General features: G+C 47.0%; 3 protein-coding genes across 3 annotated transcripts in view; 1 reads left to right on the top strand and 2 right to left on the bottom strand.

Moving 5' to 3' along the window:
• Positions 1-10,146, bottom strand: part of LOC135814156 (TBC1 domain family member 22B-like) — a 13,648-nt gene extending 3,502 nt beyond the window's left edge. The window contains exons 1-11 of the mRNA XM_065327232.1: positions 9,896-10,146; positions 9,712-9,804; positions 7,053-7,140; positions 5,655-5,868; positions 4,172-4,280; positions 3,029-3,733; positions 2,494-2,631; positions 2,088-2,191; positions 1,775-1,869; positions 1,326-1,442; positions 215-315 (exon numbers count right to left, since the gene is read on the bottom strand). Coding sequence (XP_065183304.1) covers positions 215-315; positions 1,326-1,442; positions 1,775-1,869; positions 2,088-2,191; positions 2,494-2,631; positions 3,029-3,733; positions 4,172-4,280; positions 5,655-5,868; positions 7,053-7,140; positions 9,712-9,804; positions 9,896-9,940 — 1,809 coding nt within the window. The 5' untranslated portion in view covers positions 9,941-10,146. The remainder of the gene's footprint in view (positions 1-214; positions 316-1,325; positions 1,443-1,774; positions 1,870-2,087; positions 2,192-2,493; positions 2,632-3,028; positions 3,734-4,171; positions 4,281-5,654; positions 5,869-7,052; positions 7,141-9,711; positions 9,805-9,895) is intronic.
• Positions 10,147-10,818: 672 nt separating this feature from the next.
• Positions 10,819-14,604, bottom strand: LOC135814154 (E3 ubiquitin-protein ligase TRIM71-like). The gene has a single exon (XM_065327231.1). The coding sequence runs from the start codon at positions 14,143-14,145 to the stop codon at positions 11,797-11,799; it is 2,349 nt and encodes a 782-aa protein (XP_065183303.1). The 5' UTR covers positions 14,146-14,604; the 3' UTR covers positions 10,819-11,796.
• Positions 14,605-24,058: 9,454 nt separating this feature from the next.
• LOC135814153 (bone morphogenetic protein receptor type-1B-like) overlaps positions 24,059-25,000 on the top strand; it is an 11,125-nt gene continuing 10,183 nt past the window's right edge. The window contains exon 1 of the mRNA XM_065327230.1: positions 24,059-24,559. Coding sequence (XP_065183302.1) covers positions 24,475-24,559 — 85 coding nt within the window. The 5' untranslated portion in view covers positions 24,059-24,474. The remainder of the gene's footprint in view (positions 24,560-25,000) is intronic.

The raw sequence follows: 25,000 nt of genomic DNA, 5'->3' as shown, positions 1-25,000 counted from the left end.
CCAACGGTCAAAGCTGAAGGAAGCCAGTCATGTGAACGGCCCGCAGTGAAATGCACTGTCATGCTAATTGCTGCTAGATTCTTCACACTTTACGATTGCTACATGGACAAAGAAAGAACGAAACGGGAGTGCCGTTCGACTACTAAAGGCCTTGAAGAGCGACAATTACGAGGTTGCGACCTCACGGTGGAGGGCTTTCAAAAAAAATACTTACCACAGTGTCCATGAGTCCAGAGAAGCACCAGAATGAATCCACCTCATCATCCATCACAGCCAGAATCGGAGACAGCAAGTCACTCATACCCTGCACGTAGCCTGCAATCAGATGTCATCAGACAACAGAAGGGGAGCACCGACAAACAAGGCAGGTTAATTTTAAACACACACCGCGCAAAAGCCAGGTATACACAATTAGTTGGCGGGAATGAAAAGGGAAAAAGTCTGAAGAAAAATCAGACTGTCACCACCAGGACTCGAACCTGGGATCTTCACTATAGGCAAGTGATACCAGCGAGTAGAGCAAAGGCAATACTAGTGCAATTGCTCGGTAGCCCCTGACCGTAATGGGCGAGTCAGGGATTGACCTGTCCCTTTGTAAAAACGCGGACAAGAATTCTGAATTCCGCGGCAAATTCCGCGGGGAAAAGAGGGTTATTCTGCGGCATTTTTTGCAGTAACTTAATATCGAAAATCTGCGGCACTTTCTGCAAGTTCCTCACCCTCCTTGTAATTGTAGGGGACATGACAACTCGTTGCATGAAGGAATACTTTTCACACTATCCTTTGCCGCCACAAACTGAATGGGAGTGAAGAATCTTGGAGAGACCTGCACTCACCAACACTGGCAAGAGCAATGTGCTCAAACAGATCGCAAAGTAACTTTTCTGCTGCTTTCTGAGTAGGAATTTTATTAATTTTTGTAATTTACCTGCGAAAATTCAGATCCCGCGGGCAAAAGTGTGGATTCCGTGATTTCCGCAGATGATGACAATTTCTGCAAAAAATTGCGGCGGCCACGGAATCGCGTTTTTTCCGAGGGAACAGATTGATACTGAAACGTACAAACCCCAAACAGCCAATACTGTAAAGCGATAAAGCTGACACACTGCCGCCTTGTTGACCCATCCCGCCATGGGTGGTTGCTTGTGCTTCTTCTCTATTTCTATTGTTTCTACATCATCACATTCCCCCGGCTGTTGTGCAAGACGACTTACATTTATCACTTCTTTTACCTGTGCTGCTTAGGCAGCAGCAGGTCACTCAGGCCTACGTTTGAAGAGGCCAACCTAGTACCTGTCTCAATGTACAGAGTGCCCACCGCTTACCCAGATCGAAATTGAAGATGCTGTAGGTGCGGAGAATGCTTTCCAAGCTCTTCAGATACGGGCCACCAGCTACTGCGTACTTGGGGTGGGTCCTGTCTGTGCGAATCACATCCTTATCTGAGCACACAACACGGAAACGAAGAGCCATAATTATGACTTACACATGATGCACGATATCAAGGACACAGGCCAGAAACTCGAGGATATGTCTTCTTGAATAACACAGTACAACAAACTGCATGATGATAGCACTGAGCATGTTACTCAGAGTGTTGCAACAAGCCAGTCTTGTTCCATCCACTGTTGTAGTTTGTAAGATGCTCTGCCGCTGCAACATTGGAGCACTCTGAGGACACTGGGCGCCTCCTCCAGTCTTCTCGAATACATTTATCTGCATAAAGAACGCCATCATGTGGCAAGGTGCCTGCACTGCATTGCCAATGACTTACCGATGATTTCCAGACGACGCTCCATCAGCGTAAATCGCTTCAGCTGGGCCGGGAACATTGTCTGCCACTGCTGCTGAAGAGCAAAGTACTGCTCACTGCCCAGTGGGGTGCAGAAGAAAGCCACACAACACACAAGACACAACGAATCCTTTAGAAATGACTGCACGAACACATGGATACATGGTAGCAACAAGCACAGCAGTAACTGAGCATCACATCAGACTAGAATGGAACAAAGAAAGAGGCTAAGTAAAGTTATTCACCACGTAAGTCAGTTTAGCAGTACACAACTGCAAGTACTTGCGTAACCTACCGCTTGATGGCAATCGCTTGCTCGCGTTCCTGGTTGCTGGCATTGAAATCGTGGTAATTTAGAAGGAATTTCCATACGATTGGCCGGACATCGGGAGAGATACCCTGCAGCAAGATTCAAAAGGTGGGTTGGACAAACCGATAGCAAAGGCAGACACAATACAAGGTGATGTATCAATCGGCTCTATGTGGACACATAGAGCCGATTGATACATCACCTTGTATTGTGTCTGCCAGCTTGTGAACATTGCAATTGCCTAAAGAAAGCAGTCGTTACTGTAGCTGGCATTGATGACCGAAGTGAGAAGCACGGTCCAACACAAGAAGGCAATGCAGAATATGCAATGGATTACCACAAGCACACTCAGATACACATACAGATAGACAGAGATACAAACTAGACGTACCCCTTTGAAAATGCGACGACGTAACCTATCGACGTTCTGAACATGGCCGGATGGTGTCAGGTGACGCTTCCACTCTTCCATGGTAACATGCTCTTCACGCCTGAAATACCCGTCCAAATCGACCAAAGTTGCCCCGGGCTAAACATTCAGAGATACACAAACACAAGGAGGACAGGTGGTTTTTGAAAGACAGATCTAACAAGGACAAGGCCTGGGAGAGAACTGTTCACCCGGCCACTGCACTGTGCACTACCTATATGTACACACCTAGCTGGTAGCAAAACGAGGCTTCATAATCGAAGTATATGACTAATTCTGTTTCCCAAATATCATACTACATCAAGTAAATGATTTCCGACAATCGAGTGACAGATCATTTTAGTGGCTTTAAAAAAATTTCCTATTAAAAGGAGTGCCGCAATACCGGCATTCAATCCCTTCTGTAGTTCATTTGCAGCTGACCTTTAAGGTCAGATTGTCAAAATATCACAATAGGGTTTAGAGACCATTATGATAATATGGAGTAAGCCCTTACCGCGCTCTGCAAACTGAGCAGTGAGTTAACATCACCATCGTCAGCAGGGGATGCAACGGGATGGATGCGCACGGACGGCTCATCCATGACCACACTGCACTGCGCTGACTGGAAGAGGTCCTCGGAAAACTCTGTGCCGCTCGACGACGAGTCGACAGCTTGATCTACGGAGCTAGTGTGTCGCTGCTGCAGAAGGGATGACTGGCCACCAACGGAGCTCATCGGTTCAGTGACGATGACAGCGGCAGTAGGCGCAGCAGCAGCAGCAGCAGCAGCACAGTGTTCACGGTCAACACTGGACACGGGTGTTGCATCGAGATCCACGGCCATCGAATCACCAGTGATAGAACCAAGGGGACAGGACGTTGCTGCCAATGATTCAACAGTAGTGCTGGCGGTGGTTTCAATGCTTCTTTCGGCGAGGTCCGACTGTTGTCTTGTATCATCAACTGTAGTTCTAGGCACCAAGGAGTCAAGGGGACTATCATTGTCTAGCACTACTTGCTGCTGCTGAAGGCTTGCTGTTACTGACTGCTCACTGCTGTGAGTGTCGTTAGGGAGAATGCTGTCCACGGCCGGTGCGTGGACTTCCTCCATCTCATCTACTGAATCTCCCGCATCATGGCTAGCACCAAGCTGCTTGCGCATGAACTGGGTGACACGAGAAAAGCCACCAAGCACCTCCACACCGGTAGAAAAGAACGTCTGCAGTTAGCACAGCCGGCGACAGAAAGAAACAACGCCACAATGTACTTCACATCAGTCTGTGACTGCTTGGTCCCACCGGCCTATGTGCAGTGAGTTTATCACTTCAAATGTACATGCACCCTGGTTACAAAATACATATTGGCAAGAGTACATAACCCCCCCCCCCCCCCCCCCCCAGAGTGTGCGCAAGGCCGGTCTCGAGGCAGGGCACCATTATTTTTGATCCGAGAGTACCAGCGACTCCCCAGGGAAAATCTTTCTTGACGACATACCAGCCACCATTAGAAAGGTTCCAGTTTCCAGGGCTAATAATCAAGAAAACGCAAGATCCATTCTTTCCTGAAGGTATTGTAGGTATACCCTGAAAGTGCATGTCATTTGATCTTATACGGACACTATTACGAGTTCTAGAGTCGACTAGTAGTGACTACTTACAGACACAATTCCTTGACTCTCCTCAGCACTAAAGTTCAGGCCGTGCAAGGACTTCGTCAACTCATCCGTCCTTCCCTCAACGCGATACACACCACCTTCTGATGGAGACCTGCAGCAGCAACAGCGAATCACCATCACCAATGCCATCGCAGCCAACAGCAACAGCAGCAGCACACGCAAAACAGCAGCAACAGCAGCAGCAGCAAAACAGCAGCAACAGCAGCAACAGCAGCAAAAGCAGCAGCAGCAGTAGCAACAGCGGGCAGTAGCAGCAATGGAGAAGACCAATACAGGGGAAATGTCAGTATAGGAAAGCGTTTACATGTACAATGCAAAAAGTTCAATTCAAGTGCGAAAAGTTTTACAAATAATTCTGAATTTTTTTTATGATAGCACACCATGAGGGGTCATGTTTCTTGTCAATCCTGACCATTATTTCTTCATGATATTGTCTCTCGTGCCTGCGTGCGACTAGACTTAGGGGGTTACAGTTTCGTGAATGGTCAACCACCGTCAACGATTGCTTCTTACCACTCCGTTGGCGACACTGACCCACGCTGCTACCTGGGGCCTCATCAGGTGTTTGTCGGGCTGGAAACAAAGGGTCACTGTAAATGTATGTCCCTAGTGAGGTTTGCACTGCTGGAGCATCATAAAATGTAGTGCCTTTGGAGCACAAATTTCGTTGGCCCACTTGAGTTCAACTTATGAGGGGTTGAATTTACTAAAATTCCTGGATGCTGGGCATTGAAGTGGTGATTTACAGCAGCTACGCCCTGTGGAAACTTCAATGTGCTCCTTGTGCACAACGGGTGGCAGTCGTGAGTCAGACAGTATCAGCGCACTAGGTAAGAAGCATGAGGTCAACGTTGTAAGCAAGCAACTTCAATTACTACTGCCCCTAACAGCCATTTCTCTTCTATACTGCCCAAGTAGCTTCTTATACGATCGGGAAGCATTCGGGCAGCGATGTGATTCAGACTTTCCTGGGTATTACAACCATCGCAGCGCATTCACATACCCAGAGAGATTGTGACGGCGAAATTGGCACTTGGCACAAATCCCTAACGCAGCTATTACAAAGAGTGCACAACCAAGGCAAGAGTGTGCAACTTCTATTGCGAGCTGCGATGGGGTCACCAACGTTGGACTTTTTTTATCGCTTCATTTCGTGGCAGAAGTATGATCAAGTGTGTCTGCTTGTCAGGGCTCGTGTTCTAGATACGGTGTCAGTTCTTCGGGTTCAGGACGCATGCATGTACCGTCCGTTGTTCTGCTTTGGCTACCACACCTAGGATATACAGTTTTTTTTAATACTTTGATCCCTGGCTACGCGCGAAGATGTCAGTGAGTCAAATGGCGACGAAACACTGCTGTAAAATTACCACAATGGGCCGTGGGATTGTCGAGTTGCACACTCTTGGTAATTTACTCTTGCTATTAATATAAACACAAAAAACCCATACATGCACACAAGTCATACCGTGCCAGAATGAGGTATCGGTTGAGGCACTGCCAGAATTCAGATGTTTGCGTGGAATGGAAGTATATTGATTCCCATGGTGTTTGTTCATCTGAGAACTCAAACGTGAGGCAAGGTAGTTTCATTACAGCCTCAGCACGACCCACGGACACTACATCTTTCAGCTTGAAGTTAACAGCCAGATGCTTGTACTCTTCATCGATTTCAAACTCAGCTGCAATGAAGAGAAAAACAGAAGAGAGAATCAACTGCATGTACAAGTCGGCATGTGCGTGCATGTGTGTGTGTGTGTGTGTGTGTGTGTGTGTGTGTGTGTGTCCCATATGGTGCAGTGGTATGTGCAGCGATTTCCAATCGATAGATTGCGGGTTCGATTCCCGACAATTATGGTCATACACGTCTTTCTTCTCTTCTCAGACTCTTCTCCTGACTTTCCTTTCATTCTCCTGGGTGGTTACCAACAGCCAGTGCATGCCAGAGTATGTGGTGTGATGTGTGTGCGGGAAAAAAATTGAAAAGACCAAAAATAGGGATTCACTGGCCAGAGAAAGTCACTTCAAAAATAGCTGTATGGTGTAGACCAGGCTGAATAGTGACGGTCAATTCTTCAGCCTTGCAAGCTGTTGAATGGTGCAATCCCAGCACAAGTTGCTATGGCTTCTGCCGTAGCATTGCTATCATCGCCTCCGGCGATGGGCGTCAAAGGTCAAGGTCAAGGTGTGTGTGTGTGTGTGTGTGTGTGTGTGTGTGTGTGTGTGTGTGTGTGTGTGTGTATGTGTGTACCAGGCTAGAAAATAGTGGCGGTCAATTCATCAGCCTTGCAAGCTGTTGAATGGTGTAATCCCAGCACAAGTTGCTATGCCTAACATAGCTGTTCGCTATCATCGCTTCCGCGATGGGCACGTCTGAGGTCTGAGGTCTGAGGTGTATGTGTGTGTGTGTGTGCGTGTGTGTGTGTGTGTGTAAATGTATAAGCTTGTGGGTGTGTGTGTGAGTGGGGGGGGGGGGGGGGGGGTATACACATAGTATTATCATACAAACTGAAGCATGCACCATAATTAGTACGCCCTTCGGAAACAATACCTTCGGGGACTTCAATCTACCAGTCAGTTCTGGTGAATTGAGCACTGAGAAATGATGCTGACACCAACTGAGACTCAAACAGTGCCAATTTCCCTGTACAGTGGTAGCAACTGACACCCGGCCCTGGGAGCGGTGTACTTGCACAGCACGCGGCCACGCTAGCCTCAAAGCATGAGCAGTGCATGTTTGCAAACCTGAACTTTTGTACTGTACCGAGGCAAAACAAATGTGTTACCAGTGTGCAATTTATCATTATAAGCGAATTCAATATTATTAGATCCAGGCATCACCTTATCACCACTACACACTACTCACATGTTTGGCGAACCAAAGCCCATCCTCCGTCGTCATCAGCAGAATCGATGTGTTTCACGGGCATCCAGTCGACTTGCGCCTCACCATCCTGAAGAGAAAACAGTTCAACGTTCTCATCATGACACGCACAGGGCCTGCATAGACAATGGACACTAGGAACTGTAAGACCAGATTTAAAGTTAACGATCTCCGGATTTCCCTGGGTTAGCGAGGTGAAATTCTAACGAATTCTGTCTCAAAACTGGCAAATGACTGCACATGTACATATCGCTTAGTGCATAACGGCTTCAAATGTTAACGGTGCTTTTAAATTCGTTAAATCGTTAGAATTAATTGTTCGTGAACATTACTGGTCTTACAGTACTGCAAATCAACATGAAATCGGTACTGAGAGTATTAAATTTTGATGACGGCGACTATTATTAACCGAGATCTCCTGCCAAATATAAGCGGTAATGGGTACATGTAGTTAGGGGCCATCCACGGTTACCAATAATTTTCACAAAACGAAAAAGTTTTCGCTTGGGGGTGGGTGGGTTATAGGAGATTCGTTTTGAAAATAATCATTGAATGCAGACTGAGAATGCCCAGTTGTTTCGGGTGCCGAAAATTGACATCAATATTTCATTCGAATTTGTTTTACCTGCAGGAAAGGTGGGTGGGTGGGTGGGGCTGAAAAATACTAAAACTCTCCGCTTTGTAAAAACAATTGGCAACGCCGGACGGCCCCTTACGTACGCAGACAATGCAGCACAAGCCGTACAAATCAGGGAGTAGTACAATACTACTCCCTGGTACACATAAGCTGCAGCAACTACACTATACATGACTATACACAATCATAGTACTCGGAGAAGAAGGTGAAACCTTGGAAAGTTACCAACAGCCTGAGCGTGACAAGTGTATCTTCCTGTATCTACCTGAATAGCAATGAAAGTGCTTGTGGAAATCTGAGATGTTGATTGGAAAGAGCGGTAGGCTTGTCAAGCCTTGCGTTGCTCATTAATCCCATTATATTTTTCTCAAAAGATAATAATTATTATTGCTCATCTAACAATCTCTACACATGTTCAAAATGAAATTTTGTAATTATTTCTCCCCATACAGTAAAACCTGTAATGGCGACCACTCGGATATGGCGACCACTTTTCCTTGTCACGGACGCATTAAAATTCAAAACACCTCGGACAAGGCGACCACTCGCTCAACGCGACCGACGACCACCCACCCGCGACCGCGTTGCACAGTGCTAGTCATGTAAATGTACGCATTGCATGGTGCACCAGGCATGGTAGATCTACACATCAGTGCAGGAAGTGTAGATGTACATGGTGCATGCACGACATTTGACAGGTCTGAGGACCCCAGGCACATGAGCCGTGCTAGAGTAGCATAGGTGTGTGCACTGTGATGCACTGATCAAAATGATGTACTGTACAAGCAGAAATATTCGTCTGGAATTTAATTTCGTCTTTTTCGTCCAAGGAGCTTTGGGACTAAATTAAATGACGGACGAATGTCGATTTGTCCAGCGTTTCAATACACTGTTATAGTCCATGGACTAAATTTTCAATCGGACGAAATCCCTTTCTTTGGAGTTGGACGAAATTATTGACCGGCGAAATTTTCTGCCTCTACAGTATCACATGTGGACATGGTCACGTGACCCACTGAACCTGGATAAGAAGACCACCTGGCCACGGCGACCACTTTTTCTCGTCCCTTGAGTTGTCACCTTAGATAGGTTTCACTGTACTTCCCCCCCCCCCCCCCCCCCCCCTAGCGAGCATACCTACATGTACATGTCCATTGCGGCATTGGGTTACTCTTTTTCCAAAGCACAAATGTTCTTCAACTCAGTGATATAGTGAATGGCACTTGGCCCACTCCCCAATTATACCACAATTCTTTATCTGCGGATGACCCACAGTGCAACCTGAAGTGTGGACGGAAGTGGCCAAGCTGTGCACTGAGCATTCCTTCCAAAAACCTGTTGACCCTACTGCTGTGTCGGTGAGTTATTGCAATAGCACTAGGGATGAAGGCACACACACACACACACACACACACACACACACACACACACACACACACACACACACACACACACACACACACACATACACACACACACACACACACACACACACACACACACACTCTCTCTCTCTCTCTCTCTCTCTCTCTCTCTCTCTCTCTCTCTCTCTCTCTCTCTCTCTCTCTCTCTCTCTCTCTCCACAGATGCTACTGCTGTGTGCAGATGAAGCTCAAAGAAATGTTGAGTTTCTGTATTCGTACATGTACATATACATGTAACAGCATCAGTATGTCCTGCCTTGCTTTGGCTATCTGCATATGGGCTTGCTGTAATTTGTTATACCTGTGATGTTTGTGATATTGTTTTCCTGCTGTTGTGCTGTGTTGCTTTGCTACTGACTCGTCCAGATACTAGTATTGTGGATTCTGTGATTTCAGTTCTTCAGCGTTCTGATGTGTGATACGTTACTAATATTCCACATGTTTGCAGTGCACGGTTGTGCTTTGTTGTGCTTTGTTGTGTGCACGGTTGTCTTCGAGAAAGTGGAAGACAAACTCGAAGAATAGGACAAGAAAAGTAGAGACTGGCAGTCATTTAAACGTGGTGAATTCTCACACTTACTACTTCTTTCAGCACTAGCCTTCCAGGAACTTGTGTTTCTTCCCCAGTCGTTGTGGCGATGTGCTTGAAAACCCCACAGCGCTCGTACACCATCTACGGTGGGAATCGAGAGAAAAAGTTTCATTGTGGCATTGCAGCTTGATGTCTTTTAGAAAAAAGGCAATGGGTATTTCTACGGAGTTACCTTGCACTGTCGTTCCACGTTCTGAATACTGTCAGCCGACTCCATGGCTAGAAGCAAAGACGATGGTCCAAACGACAGCCTAACACAGACACTATAAATTTTGTAAGCTACCTTGGCTTCCACTTGCTTCTGGCCAACGCTGCCGTGAAGCCCACTGAAGGAGACGAAACTTTCCGAGTGCCCTCTACTGCATTAGCTCATTACTCTGACTGAGCTGTCATTGTTGGGTCCCTTCCTGCATGTAGATCGTGTACTTTGCCTTTGGCCGACGTCGTCCTCTTCAACAAGAACACGACATGACAGTGTAGTCTGTTGTCACCTGTACCTGTCCAGCGCGTTGCAGCCTGCTTCACGATCGATCACACACAAACAGATCATCATTTTCTCAGAAGCATGTACTATGACGCAACCGTTACAATGCCAGTGAAGTATGACGTCGTTTCATACGACACTCACGTCAATGTGACGTCATCAAGGTCAAGAGTACAGTCAATCAGTCATGCACACTGTACTGTACTGTACATGAAATCCGACCCATGGCATGAGCCGAAAATGAAATCAGCCGACCAAGTAATGTTGCCAAGCCAGCTCATGCGACAAGTTGCTATGGCTTCTGCCGTAGCATTGCTATCATCGCCTCCGGCGATGGGCGTCAACGGTCAACGGTCAACGGTCATGCGGCCAGGCGCCCCTGGATGGGCTTCTTGAAGCCTTCTTCTGCACCGACATTACTGTCCGTGCATGATGTTTCTTTTGATGCCATCATAATATTGGGCACCATTGCCCGTTTGGTCTGCGATACAAAATAAAATTTCAACAACAACAACAACAATGCTGCATGTAATTGAAATGGAAACGCAGCGCTACTTTTGACCCCGGGTCGGATTGGGTTGGCCACTCATGTACATGTACCAGCAAGCATGTGGAGTAAAGTAAAGTTCGCACATTCGCGCTACACCGGATACAATGTACAAGTGTGCGCGTAATCATTGTAGATCATTATGATTATGTCGTGGTGGGCCGGTTCGTTTGGGCCTCCACAATCTCCCCCGGCTGACCAACAAAACCACGAAATCCGGCATTGTGTAGTGAACGGTGCCGGGGCCGAGAACACGGCTTTAAAATGCATTTTACTTTTCCCGGCCGCTGAGTCTTGATATGCCCATGACAAGACCCGGGACTTGACAAGTCAGTGACACTTTGAAGTCAGGGAAGCAGGATCATGATTGTTGATGTAGCATCACAAGCAGGATCATGATTGTTGATGTAGCATCATACGATTATGTTTCTTTTAAAAATTCTTTCCACATGCACCAAAGTACAGCGATGCTTCCAAATATCATCAGGTCACGAGATCAGTTCAACAATGTACCTTGGCAAAATGGCCAGTCTACTTTGATTATTATTATTGACACAACTCACACAATAGGCAAATAGAACGAACAGTCAACACTGAGAAACGCCCGAGTCACGATATCCGCTGAGTGCAGGCCTGACGCTGGCAAAAGGCCATGAGTGCAAATGCTAGTATTATCCACTCTGGCACGTACTGCCGGGTTACCGTGACAGCAGGCAGGTAATCACAGTGGTGCTTGCGGCACTATGCATGCAAGAGTTCAATTGAGTCACTGAGAGCAAACATACTCGGGGAGCTACCGTAGCAAACGTTCTAGACGGCAAAGCAAACCTGAGTGGCTGGCCGACACAATTCAACCCCGGCCACTGATCATAGTAGCGGTCCACTCAATCCAGCGGGCCTCTATATACAGGATATCTCCAGTCCAGTCTCCACCACTGCGGCCTTCTCATATGCATCACCATGATGCTTGCAAAGGTTTGATCATTGGATCTCAGTCCGCGAGGTGCGGTTGAGAGCCGTGATGACCTGGCTTGTCGTCGGCTCACGTGCCTTTCCCCTCACTTTCCTGTGGCAGTGAGAAGTCTAGGTGCACATCACAGACACAATCAGCTGCCACCCATACGACGGGTAGCACGGAGAGTATGCACCCATAGCTCTGCATAGCCATTGACCCGCGACTGCCCCGGCCGTACTTGTAGCCGACCTTCGACTGGAGGCGTTCTCTATCAGGAGTGATCATGAAGTACTGCGCATTGTCTGCAGTGCTCGGGACTAGTTGCATGGTACGTGAAACCAGATCAATGATACACTTCACATCCTGATTGCTGTGAGATATGATGAGGAAATCGTGCTCAAAGCAGTACTCCATGCTTACGTTGCCGCCATTTTGAAATTGGAAAGCAGCTTCTTCTGGCCACGGCGTCGTTTGGCCGCCATCGCCGCAAGCGCCAGGTTTTCCACTGACCATCAGGCACTGGGACAGGCTGCAGCAAGCCATGCCCGTGGAGAAACAGATGGCCGTGTTCAGCTGAAACGGGGCCTCAGGTGTGTGCTCCAGTAAGGTCGGATCCATGATGTCTTGCTGCGTCACGTTGACTAGCATGCCAACACCAAATGCCGGCTGATCATCTACGGGCCGCCCGACACACGCCTTTTGTCTCTCTATTCTCAGCTGCCATTTCCAACCTTCAGTGGCGGATTTCTGGATCTCGGTGTCCGCAATGATGACTCTGTAGGGCTTGGTCAAATGCCAGCAGCTCAAAGACCGCAAGCTGTGGTGTGGAGGAGCACAGTCGTCATCACATTGTTGTGGCGATTCATCTTCACAGTGGATATGTCGGCCGCAGCTGGAGATCTTGACCGCGTCGTCATTACCTTCCTCCTGCAGTACATACGACTTGGCTCGGTAGCGGAATGTCCATGGTGCCAGCAGTGCCGTGATTGTAGCCGTGGCCCGGTGGATCGGCTCACCGGCAACTACCACACTTACATAGTATACGCCTGGGCCCGAGTCAGGCACAAAGGCAAACTCGGCGGCACTCGCCGCGCCGTCCGCCCTGTCCAGAAGTCTCACGTCCTGTGGCCGACTGTCAGGCCCGACGACCATGCAGCACGCATCGCAAACAGCAGAGGCGTCAGCGTCGGTATCTGCAGTGCTCTGCTCTGTATCGTTGTCCAGGACAACTTTAACGGTAACCGTCTCGACCGTGTAGCACGTGCTCTTGACAATAAGCCATTGTGGTTCAAACTCTGTTGTAGATGACACCTCTCCTAGCTGCTTCACAATCTTCTGGGCCATTGGCAAAGCAAACAAGCCAAACTCTATGCGCAACTCCCCATATTTGTCCGGTGGTTTCCACAAATGGTTGGCCACGTCCAGAAGACGGGTCATGTGAGCGTCCGCCGTGCCCTTCAGGGCCAGGCATTGCGTTGGCGTGCAGTGGCGCACGGCAGACTTGACGAACTCGGCAGCATAGTCCAGCTGCTCGATCAGGGAGGCAAGCTTGTTGGCTTGCTTGTCCAGTGCCTTGAGTTTACTGTCGTACATGCCGATGAGATCCGTGTGCAACTGTCGAGCGCGGCACTCCACCAGCCGCGTGGCGTCTCCAATTGCATTCTCAAGGCTTTCCTGCGCTATCCTGTTGACATTGGAGACCAGCACTTGCATCGATGAGTTGACAATATCCTGCAGATCAGCCAGCATTGGTAGCGCCTGCTCGCAATCACCAATGTCCTGCCGCAGGGCGATCGCCTCGTCGAGGACATCCTCGGGGAAAGTATGTTCGTGAGACTTGTGCTCGGCATTGATGCAGTCCCTGCACACAAACTCGCTGCAGTTCTTGCAGTACAGCCACAACTCGATTGCATCATGCTGGGCACACAGTAATGTGTCGCTTCGCACGAGAGCGAGCTGAGAAAGGTCGTCCGTGTTTTCGCCGTGATCACTGCCGTCGTCCCCCGCCAGCGCCGCTTGCAGACTGGAATGCAGGTCGGTGACGGTCATTATCTTGTGCGAATGTGCTGCTTTGCTGCTTGCGTGCGCGCGCTGATGAACCTCGCACAGGAACTGATTGCAGTCCAGGCATTTGGCACTGGCCACTTCCGGTCCTGCACACGCCTCGCAAGCAAACGCCTTCTCCACATCACTGCTAGCCAGCTGTCGCAGGACGAACTGGTCCCTGGCCAAGTAGTCGAACTTCAGCCTGTCCAGCTGCTCAGCACTGATAGAGGTCTTGCACTCGCCGCAGAACAGCGATCCATCGTTCTGCCTGGACAGTGCTAGGCAAGTGGCGCAGACGGAGTGAAGACACGGCAACACCTTGGCTTCGTCCAATTCACCCTGACATGAACAGCACGACCAGCGAGCCTTCGCGGTAGCGGCCGTGGTCATGTCCGGTTCGATAGAGGTTCGCTCTCTGTCCAGCGACTATCGTATGCCTGAGCGAGAAGTGACTTCCTGCAACAGCTCATGAGTCAGGTCAACCACAAAAACAGTCTTTCGCTCCGATCATAATACTTGGTTATCGGATAGGTTCAGGGCCCCAAAAGGCATATTGCTGGCAGCACAGTAGAGGAAAGCGTCACGCCACACGCCTGCACCTTTTGACGTACACCGGTCTTGTCATCAAACAGAACTGAATTCGAAGCATACAGACAAAATAATTACAGCGATAGCACTCGGCTACAAAGATCTCATTTTCTATGCGAAGTCGCATTCGACCCTCGAAGACTCATTCCTTTTCGTCCGTTCACAGTCCGATCAAATATCACTAACTCTCCTGTTTTCGATGACCTGTCCTGTAACTCACTCAACTCTACACTGCTTCTTTGCTGGGTGGGTACGTGTATACGTGTAGGATGTGTCCTATACCATGACTTGTATAGTATACAATTGTAATAGCGATGTTTACTTCATGCCAAGTGAGATTCTTAGAAAAAATGCTTTGCGCTGAAACTGTGAACGTTGAAACCAGGAAGTCGTGAAAGTCATCGACAGACGCTACAGTCGCTAGCCTAGCCGGGCGGACAGGGAGCGGAAGGAAGAAGCGGATACCGACATACCGTCATCAGGACCATCTGGCCGCGGGCGCTCGGGCAGTGCTGCTTCACGCCTTGCAAGTGGATCTACCGAGATTTTATTACCGTATTAGACATGGTTAGCATTTTACCGTTCACGCTATTTCGACGGTCGGCGTGTAGAGCTACTAGAGGGCGAGTCTACTGTTTTCGAGACACGGTTAGCAGTTCGGCTTCTGAGTCCTGATTCCTGACGCAACGATAGACGTGTGAGGTAACCCTAGTTAGAATCTTACCGTTTCGTTCTCCCGCTAAAAAGAGCTTTCTATCGTCGAAACGGTACCAAACCGACGGTATTTTGGGTTTGGGGTACGAGTACCGTTGGATCTAGCGCGTGAACTGTAAAATGGCATGTCTACACACACAAAAAACGGTGCAGGCCTACCGCCGAAAATAGCGTGAACGGTAAAATGTTAACCATGTCTAGTATCTCTATAAGCACGGTCCTTTATTTTTTCAATTGATATATGTGGAAAGCGCGCATTTGCGCCATTTCTGGTGTATAAGAATGATCATTCCTCCATTATCATCATTATTATCCTCTACTGATGAGCTCCGACAGGGAGCGAAACAGCTGTCTAGAGGCGTGGAGCAATATTATCTCTCAACGGAAGTACGTTAAGGTGGCTCACACCCTCTGCGCGCGCATCGTTTGAAAAGTGTAGATATTCAGTAAATTTTTCGGTAGCGATGATTTTTGTGCGATCAATCGTTGTAGGAAACGTCTTCTCGCTTTTCTGCTGGCGACCTAGCTAGAACCTGCTGCTAGTGTCCCTCTTCACTCGTTCTTTCTATGAAAGGGGAAGGCAGCACTCGCAGAAGATTTTCCAAGAATGCAATGTCGACTGGTGCTCGTACTATAAGAAGGGAGAAATCAAAGTCCGCTCTTGAATCACGCCTGAGTCTTAGAAAATTATTTCAGAATACGCTTGTGTAGATTTCCTGCCAGTGCCACTGACATCTCGCGACCTTCAAATATAACTTGCTCGATCATCTCCCGCACTGACTGGTAAATTCGTCGGGTAGCTGTGGATGGATCGATTCAGGGAGATCGAAGGTAAATACATCGAAGCACTTCAAACACGTTTCAAGACGCACTTCAAATTTTGTAATTGTGTCTTGAAAATTGTTTACAACAATTCGTACTTCAATACGCTGTTGAATTGTATCCTCTGCTTGGGAGTCTCGACTATTTTATTGCTGCATGGCTTTCCTCAACACCGTTCACTGTACATGTATCGCGGAACGCAGATTGGATGGCATTGGAGGTGAATTTGATAATTTGTGACTGTGTCATCAACCTAGTGAGGACATCAAATATCAACAGGGACGCTCCGAAAATCACAAACGCTGCGAAATAGGTATGAAATCGTCTTACACACTGGTGGGTATTCCATATTCATTGTGTCATATCTTTAGACTGTCCGAAAGTTTGTCGTGCCGTGCAACTTTCACAGACTAATCCGATAATTGGCATGTGGCCCTATCGGCACACACTCGTGCGTATGCCGCTGAGTCTATCTATATGTGCACGCACATGTGTGTATACTTACACAATTTTATTACGTATGCAAAATTAGACAATCTACATGTACATATGTGTGTGCACTCACTCCTATGACATAGAACGACAGTGCAGGCTATGTAAAGTCGCACGGATGTGTGTTACCCGGGTGTGTACATGCATGCGCACTCGCGCGGGCATTTTGTGTGCGCGCCTGGCATGGCATAACGCCGTTCAATATGGCTAGTGTTGAACCGTGGTAATTTGCCCCACCCCTTCTTTTTTTTATTGGCGTTGGATATCAGGCGCGTGCACCGTATGAGTTTTTTGGTGTCTGGAAACCACCTTTTTTCGGGCAATCTTGCCAAAGGAAAAGTGTGCCCACTGGATTGGTTATCGTGCATACGTAGATCTACGCGTCGATCGACGGGCCGGCAGTTTACAGTACAGTGACTATGTCCTTATTTCGAAGTGAGAGAGAGTTGCTTTGCATGCAGTTCAAAATACATTATTCTCTCTTTCTTCAGTGGAGAGTAGCGGCAGAGAGATTAATCTCTAGCTCTGGTCCGCTCCTTGATTGGCGACGACGTTCAAGAAATCCGTTTTGTCTCGAAATTTGAGTCAAGCACGCGTGATGCAAGTCTGTTCAAGGATATGATTGACGATATCTCCTTCCAAACTGTTGACTCAAATGAATATGACAGCCTTTCGTTCTCGCTCATGTGCGCAGCAGAGATGTTCGTCAAAACCGTTGTCGACTGGAAGACGTAAAAATGTGCGTCCATGATCCACTTGCGCTGCTTCAGAACAAAGCGCTGCTCCGGCCGCAATTCAAGGACGCGGGGCTTCGCTTTTCTTCCGCAAGTTTCCATCGAAGCAAGGTCTATAACTCTTGATTGAATCATGTGGAATATTGCCAATACATCTTGAAAACTTCGTCATAAGAACAGAAAGAAAGATACCGTCGAATGAAAGCAGTGTTTAGATGAAAATGAACATGCCTGGAGTGGACTAGTGAAGTATACCTGTTATAGACTGTAGTGTAGCCTGGGCGGCTAGGCCTATCAAACTTTTCGTGTTCAATAATAACAAACATGTACAGTCATAATATGTACAAGTCATTGACTTTTGCACCCTCTTTACAAATAACTGCTGGTATGTAAAAGGTAACCCGTTTTATCCTGCTACCGGTTATGCCAACATTTCCATGTAACATCGTACCCTCCTCATTACTCTTATTTCTGTCCTTTCTACCCCTGGACCTGGTTCCCTTTCAGACGCGTTTGTGCCGGCATGATACTTAGCGGTCGGAGGAGCCCCACATCTCATCATCACCAGAGTCCATTGGTGCCCTGCACCACTGATCTTGAGCCCCCCCCCTCTCCTCCCTAGCCCTCACCGTTATCACGGACGGGATTTTCGGGGGATGTGCATGTGCACAAATCATGATTATACAGTAGGTCTCCAGATAAAAATTTACCAACTCTGGAAACCCCCCTTTCAAGACTCGGTGCACGCCACTGGATATGCAACTAATGACATAAACTCGATTGTTGAAAACGAGTGCCATACACCACAATGGATTGACAATAATATAATACAAGTAGCGCTGTAAACGCGCTGGTAATACTCATGTTGCAGCCATGGCAGTTGTGATTAGCTTTCCAAGTCAAGCCTGCTGCAGAAATTATTGCACTCTGACCAGCTGGAGTGGCCCAGGACTGCAGGTTGTGGAGAACAGGAGTGATGCTTGTATATATGCTTGTATTTACATGATGGACTTCGAAGTAACGTTAGGTATATTACTTGTATGTTCTTCTGCCTGTGCACGTGTACATGTGCTGGTCAGTGTGGAACCGCCATCCATATCAGATCATACAGCTCAGCTGCTATCAGTCTCAACAGCTTATATCTGGCAAATAGGGTTTTAGTGACTCAATTTTGCTTACTGTGTTCAACAGAGTGGCATTGCACACAGCTACTTTATGTAATAGTAGCATCTTGGAAATTTTATATTTTTGATAGTTAGCTTCAGTAGAAACTTCTCCAGTGTGGCTCTTAGCTTCATTACCACGGAGACTAAGCATTCAAGAAATGCACGAAGAACAGTGGCTAGATGCGAAGTGAAAAGTCATTGGACCGTACCCAATGGAATACGCATTTAGTATAGCAGTATTGCTTGCTATGTTGGCAGCAAACACTGTATAATAATAATTACATTACCAGTAGAAAGTGCCCAATGTGCATTGCTTCAGCACTGTGTTTTGGACAAAGCAGTCACAAAATTCCACATCAGTATCGGCTTCATGTTGGAGAAAGTTGTGAAAAACACTAGAGCATACATGTGCACTCAATACACATGCTCAGCTACATGTATGGCATTTAGTATGTGGGCGACTTCAAAGTTCTATTTAGTTAGCTTCGGTAGAAACTGTCTAAACTTGATCCAAAGCTCTACTATGTTCTGAAGATGTTGCAATCAAGTAATGTAAGACACGTATCTGCCGCATTGGAGCTAGTTGTGAAAACCTTTAGACCATACACTCAATGCACATGCTCAGCTATTGCATTTTGTATGTGGGCGACTTCAAAGTTTTATTTTGGTAGTTAGCTTCGGTGGAAACTGCTAAAACTTGATCCAAAGCTCTACTACTATGTTCGGAAGATGTTGCAATCAATTATTGCAAGATACGTATCTGTCATATGGTGGAGTCAGGGGTTCTAAGGCGTTGGACAATGTCCCAGTGCAATGTGCTGATTCTTGAAAATATGGCATCACTTGACACTTGAAAGTTTTATTTCAAGAGTTACCTTCGGTAGAACCTGCTCAAACTTGCTACACAATACCATTGTTAGGTTATGATAGCATAACCATCGAATACAGGGCAAGTCCAGTGTCAAATACTTGTGGGCGGGGCTAATATGTGGGACGTGTGCGCTGAAATGGGATGATTCCGAAAAGAGAAAAAGGTCACCTTCTAGCAGAATTCTACCCACTTCTAAATCTTATGCTGGTATTTAGCAAGTATACTACTGTCCTGATGTTGGACATCAAGAAAAACGGGGTAACTACGAGTGCTACGGCCAAAAAAGTGGTTTTCCGGTGTTTTTTTGCCTAAATTGGCAATTGTGAGTATGCTATGTTTGGCCCCTCCCCCGAGTGAAACTGGCCGGTAGAACTTGATAAAATTTTGTCTCCGTACACTAGATATCCTACGGAACAAAGTACAATCGTTTGTAGCCACGTTTCAAACAAAAAAAATTTGGACCCGAGGGGTAGGAGCCACCTTAAGTGTCCTTGCTGGTGTCTGTATGGTTCGGCTGAAGAGCGCGTGGTTGTGATGAGTTGGGAATGAATTGGACTAGACGCGAGACTTAGAAGTGACAAGTAACGTCGTTAGTTACGGGAAGACCGCTCACACTACTGCACTGCATGCACTGGCGCCACTGGCAGTCTGGCACTAGGCACCGACTCGACCTTTATACGATTACGAGCGTCTGTAGTGCTGATGTACAATGACATACATGTACATGTACCACCCGCATGTACAAAGTACTTATTTTACATGTATCACTGATAATATAGCAGCACTGCAGCAGTCTAGCACTGTCAGTGTTTGATTTGCCTCTGCAAGCGTTACGTACATGTAGCTGGTCGTACGTAGATCTACATGTACGTGTGACTCTCCTTATGTATTTTCCTGGCTGACAATGTGTCATGTCCGGGTGTTGCTACAGTATCTGTATGAGGAAAAAGAGAAGAAGAAGAAGAGAGGATCAAAAGTTTACAAATTATTCGTTATTTGTCCTACACTATTATTGTTATTATTGTAAGCAGGATACTGGTGCATCAGAACGTGTGTGTGTGTAACACAACACTGAGGGGCTGATGTGATACTGACATTCAACTGCTTGTACTGTAAAAACTTAAAAAGTAAAGTAAATTATCGTGTCCGTTCTCGAAGGGAACTCACGACGGTCGCTAACACCCGGTAAACCCTAGCGGCAGATGCAGCGCCTAACGGTGGGGGTGAGTGGATAAGTCTCACAACCACTGCCACTGGCACAAGTGCCGAGAACGACCCCATTAGCTGCATCCATGTACCCTTGTGCCTGGCCACAAGTTCCCAGTTGACTGTCTGTGGGTAGCAGCACGGCTGGAAAAACCGCTCCCAGGCAGGACTTGAACCAGGTACCTCTCGTATCTCAATCATGGTCTTTGACCAACCCACTGTGCCTGCCTGGTGCTTGTAGTTGTTATATTAGTGTTGGACAAACAACGGAAAACTTGTAAACTTTTAGTCCGCTCAGCCTCTTTTTGAATGGCCGACTCCTGGTGGGTTTGGCATTTTTTCAGGCAGTTCACTTCCCCGACTGATCCTTTTACTTTATGAAGTTCTCTCAATCCGCTCTAAAACAAATGCTTCAACTATTGCTTTTGCGTTTTGGTTCGGGTCAAAAAGGAAGAAAGGCTGCACATATTCAATCTGCTGACATAATCAATTCTCCAGAGGCTGCTCTCCACTGCAATTTCGATGCAGGGCGGCTACATGTATGGCTGAATAGTGGGTGTATCAAATCCTTTCCCGACATTATCCAGGGAGTGAGAGATGTAAACCATGTTAGGGATCATTGGGTTTATTGTGGCAAGTGGTAGTCCTGCCAGCAGACAATTTGTCACTGTGTGAATTACTTGTCACTGCGTTGAAGTCGAGCTCGGATCGTCCACATCTAAGACTAAGCTGTCCACATCTACAATGTCATGTACATGTAACTGGACGTGTTTGAGCAAGAAACTCAGACACCCACTGCTGCAGAGTACTCTTATCGACTTGGTACTGAATCCACGACTATTGTAGTTCTTTTCGACTCAGCTCAGCTGGACTCAGCAAAGGCAGTTAGTCAGAACTACATGTGCATGATTGTATCTCTGTATGCTTATACCAGCACACGAAGCACAGAAGCCATAATTATAGTTTCGACTAGGCCCTTCGTACCATTACTTTTCAAGTCGAATACAATGGTGATTAACAAGGTAGCAAGCAAGTCCTTATAACCTGCACTTTGGCGGTCAGAGCATTGCCAAAATAGCACTTTAAAAGATATGCTTACACATGCATGTTATTGTAGCTGCTCCTTCAGCAAAGGATCGGTGTCTACATATAAATCAGTATCGCTACTAGCCTAAAGACGCTATCGTCAGACCCTGAGGAACAACGAGAAAACACCACTTCGACTGTTCGATGTTCACTTCGCGTCTCCTCCATAGATGTCGACAGCTGTACACGCAAGACTGCAGTCTAGTGCTATCAACAGAGAGGACTTGCACTTGTGACCATTCCGTTGCCTACAAAATACCACAAGGAGAAGAAGACTGCACAAGCAAAGGAAGTGGAGCGGCAACATAATCTGGCAATACTTTTTAGGCTTACCGCAAATGGAAGGGACCTTGATCCGAGCTCGACTTGCAGGAACTGACCTAATATCTGCGGTTTCGGACGAAGAGACTATTCACAGAGTCAACGCAGTGACAGGTTCACGCAGTGACAAATTGTCTGCTGGCAGGACTACCACTTGCCACAATAAAATTCATTCTAATGATCCCTCCTGACACCATGGACACGGTTCACACCTCTCACTCCCTGTGTAATGTCAGGAAAGGATTTGCGGGTACACCCACTACGCAGCCATTGCCCTGCATCGACATTGCAGTGGAGAGCATGCAGCCATTGGAAAAATCGATTATGTCTTATACTATACAGTAGGCCTTTGAAATGTGGTGGAGCTGGCGGGAAATATTGTGGCGGCTTCAGCAGCAGATTGAATATGACTTGTGATTGTGCAGCCTTTCTTCCTTTCCAGCTGAACCAAGAGCATATTATAGCCCCTGGCCGGCCTTGTTGAAGCAATATACTTGTAATCAGCATTTATACAATGACTGACTTATACAATGACTATGTATTGTAAGACACGGATGGAGAGCCAAGGATAAATTAAATATATAGCTTCCCTTTTATTGATCTTCGCATCTTTGAGCCACACCAGTTGTGTGGAACGTTGCTTTGCGTCCTTGAATCGTGGTTTGACCGTATTGTCCAGTGGTCTTGCCAGTACCGTCATCGACATGCATGAACATCCGCCAACGTCCTTCACAGCTGAGACTTTCAGCTCGTGCTTGTCTTTGTTGCGCTCGCCTTCCCCTCCTATAACTTAGAACCTTCCAAGCAATAGTTGGAAGGCTGTTGGAGTGCGCATCCTAGATTTGCTAGAGCTGTTACTAGTGTTAGCCAGTTAGTTGAAGAACGTCAGTACCATCGGTCAGTGTTGTGCCATGTTATCGCATGAGCTGATTGTTCAGTAACTGGTGGTGTTAGCGGACATTATAGCCGCGGTAACTTCAAGTCTTGTAGTTTCTTGGTCCTTTTTTCTTTACTATTGTAGCTTGTAAGACATGTAAATATAACGAGGAAGCAATCTAACGTTTTAACGGGTGACATTTCTTCGTTATAATACGTTTTGTTGAGGCTGTAAGTGTAAGGGCCACATATGGGATACAGGTATGTGCGGATATGTCTGAAGCCTGCAGGATGTTCTCCGCGTTGACCATGGTTGACCGTGGCTATGGACTTTGGACAATCACGCATGCGAAATCGCTCTATTGACACTGCAAAATCGCTCTGTTGACGCTACAAAATTGCTTATCATCTCCCTCCCTCCCTCCCTCCCCCTCTCTCTCTCTCTCTCTCTCTCTCTCTCTCTCTCTCTCTCTCTCTCTCTCTCTCTCTCTCTCTCTCTCTCTCTCTCTCTCTCTCTCTCTCTCTCTCTCTCTCTCTCTCTCTCTCTCTCTCTCTCTCTCTCTCTCTCTCTCTCTCTCTCTCTCTCTCTCTCTCTCTCTCTCTCTCTCTCTCTCTCTCTCTCTCTCTCTCTCTCTCTCTCTCTCTCTCCCCGTCGCTCTCTCCCTTTTGAAATTCGCTTCCATAGAATTGGGCACCATTGCCCGTTTGGCCTTGCGAAGCAAAATAAAATCAACAACAACATGCGTGCAGGCGTTACAATTATTTGCGACCCTTAAAGAGTCGTTATAATAAAATTACAGTATCATCGGATAGTTTTTGGAGCATTTGTACTTGTAGGAACAAAAGTTTTCGGAGCATTATCCGCTGGACCCTAGCCTAGGTAGGGCCTAGTTGAGTCTACTAGTACAAATGTAGTAGTACTGACTCCTGAGGCGTTTTTCTTTCCTTTCAGTTGCATCTTCCTCTCTGCTCTGTTTTATTTTCTCTTTTCGTTCGTCCCTCTTGATATTTGTACTTTGTACTGTTGAGGCAACGAACTGAAATAATAAAAACCAAACCAAAAACCAAACCAAACCAAACCAACTGAGTACATGTACTACTAGTAGTACAGTGCTGGCAACTGAAATCCGACCCCCTGGCCGCGCGGCGCGCCACCAAGCTGCCAGTGTGTCGGATTTCAGTTGCCAGATAATGACAGTTGGCACAGCTGTACACTGCCACTGATATGATGTAGTGTAGAGCTAGAGTGACACAGTGAGTCAGTGACACACTGCACTGATGACGTCGATACCGGTAGGTTTATGAATGAGATCTGCTTCCAGCGTTCGCGCGCTGGGATGGACTTGCAGTAGTACTGCACAAAGGCTGAAAAAGCCGCACATAAACCAAAACATGCACCACTGAAGATGCTAGATCTACTCCGCACTCGACAACGTAAATCTACTCAACAACAAAAAGGCAAAAAGCTGCCAGTGCCAAGTCAGTGCCAGCCTTGACTTGTGTCGTTGTGAGCTCAGCTCAGCACGAGAAAGCTAGAGGTAGATAGATCTACGCTTTGTTTGTAGTTTGACCAAAGGCAAAAAGCCTCTGTGAAGATTGTCGTCAGTGATCCTGCGTCGCCTCTGCTATCTACTTGCAGCGCTTACTAGCCGACTACCGCCGTGGATAGCCACGAGACCGTTCTCGTGTGAGGCTGGGGGATGCTGGCTATTTCAGTATTTTGACAGATTTGAGCTTCTAATAGTACTAGCGTACGGTTCGTTCAATGACACATGCTCGCTCCTAGCTGAGTCCTAGCGGAGGTGGATGTCCTAGCGGAGGTGGATGATTGTTGTTCGGAAGGATGATGGGCAGCAGCAAGGACTGGAACTTTCTTCTAATCCTGTGCACTATTTTGTACCAGTCGCTACAGGGAGCCTTAGGCGAGGGTATGTTGGAGCAGCCACATAGCCACGCTGATATACTAGTAACTATTAGAGAGTATTAGAGAGTATAAGAGAGTATTGGAGAGTATTAGATAGTATTAGAGAGTATTAGAGAGTATTAGAGAGTACAAGAGAGTATTAGAGAGTATTAGAGAGTATTGGAGAGTGAGAATTCTAGTATTACTCTTACACAATGCAGTTGACTATGTACTACAATGTAGTAGATTCCTATATCTTCTACATTGTATTTTATTTGCAGAAGAGAGAGAGAGAGAGAGAGAGAGAGAGAGAGAGAGAGAGAGAGAGAGAGAGAGAGAGAGAGAGAGGAATGTTAGTTGTTCACAACTCTGACTCTGAGTTCCACCTCCACCCTTTAGGTGATCATCAGCTTGAACTTTATTTTACATGGATTAGTCATCCGTTGATGATGAATAAGAGCGTAAA

Source organism: Sycon ciliatum, chromosome 4, assembly GCF_964019385.1.
Source record: "Sycon ciliatum chromosome 4, ocSycCili1.1, whole genome shotgun sequence".
Classification (NCBI taxonomy): Eukaryota; Metazoa; Porifera; class Calcarea; order Leucosolenida; family Sycettidae; genus Sycon; species Sycon ciliatum.
Note: the sequence above shows the minus strand (reverse complement) of the source record. Positions and strands in the feature narration are given on the sequence as shown.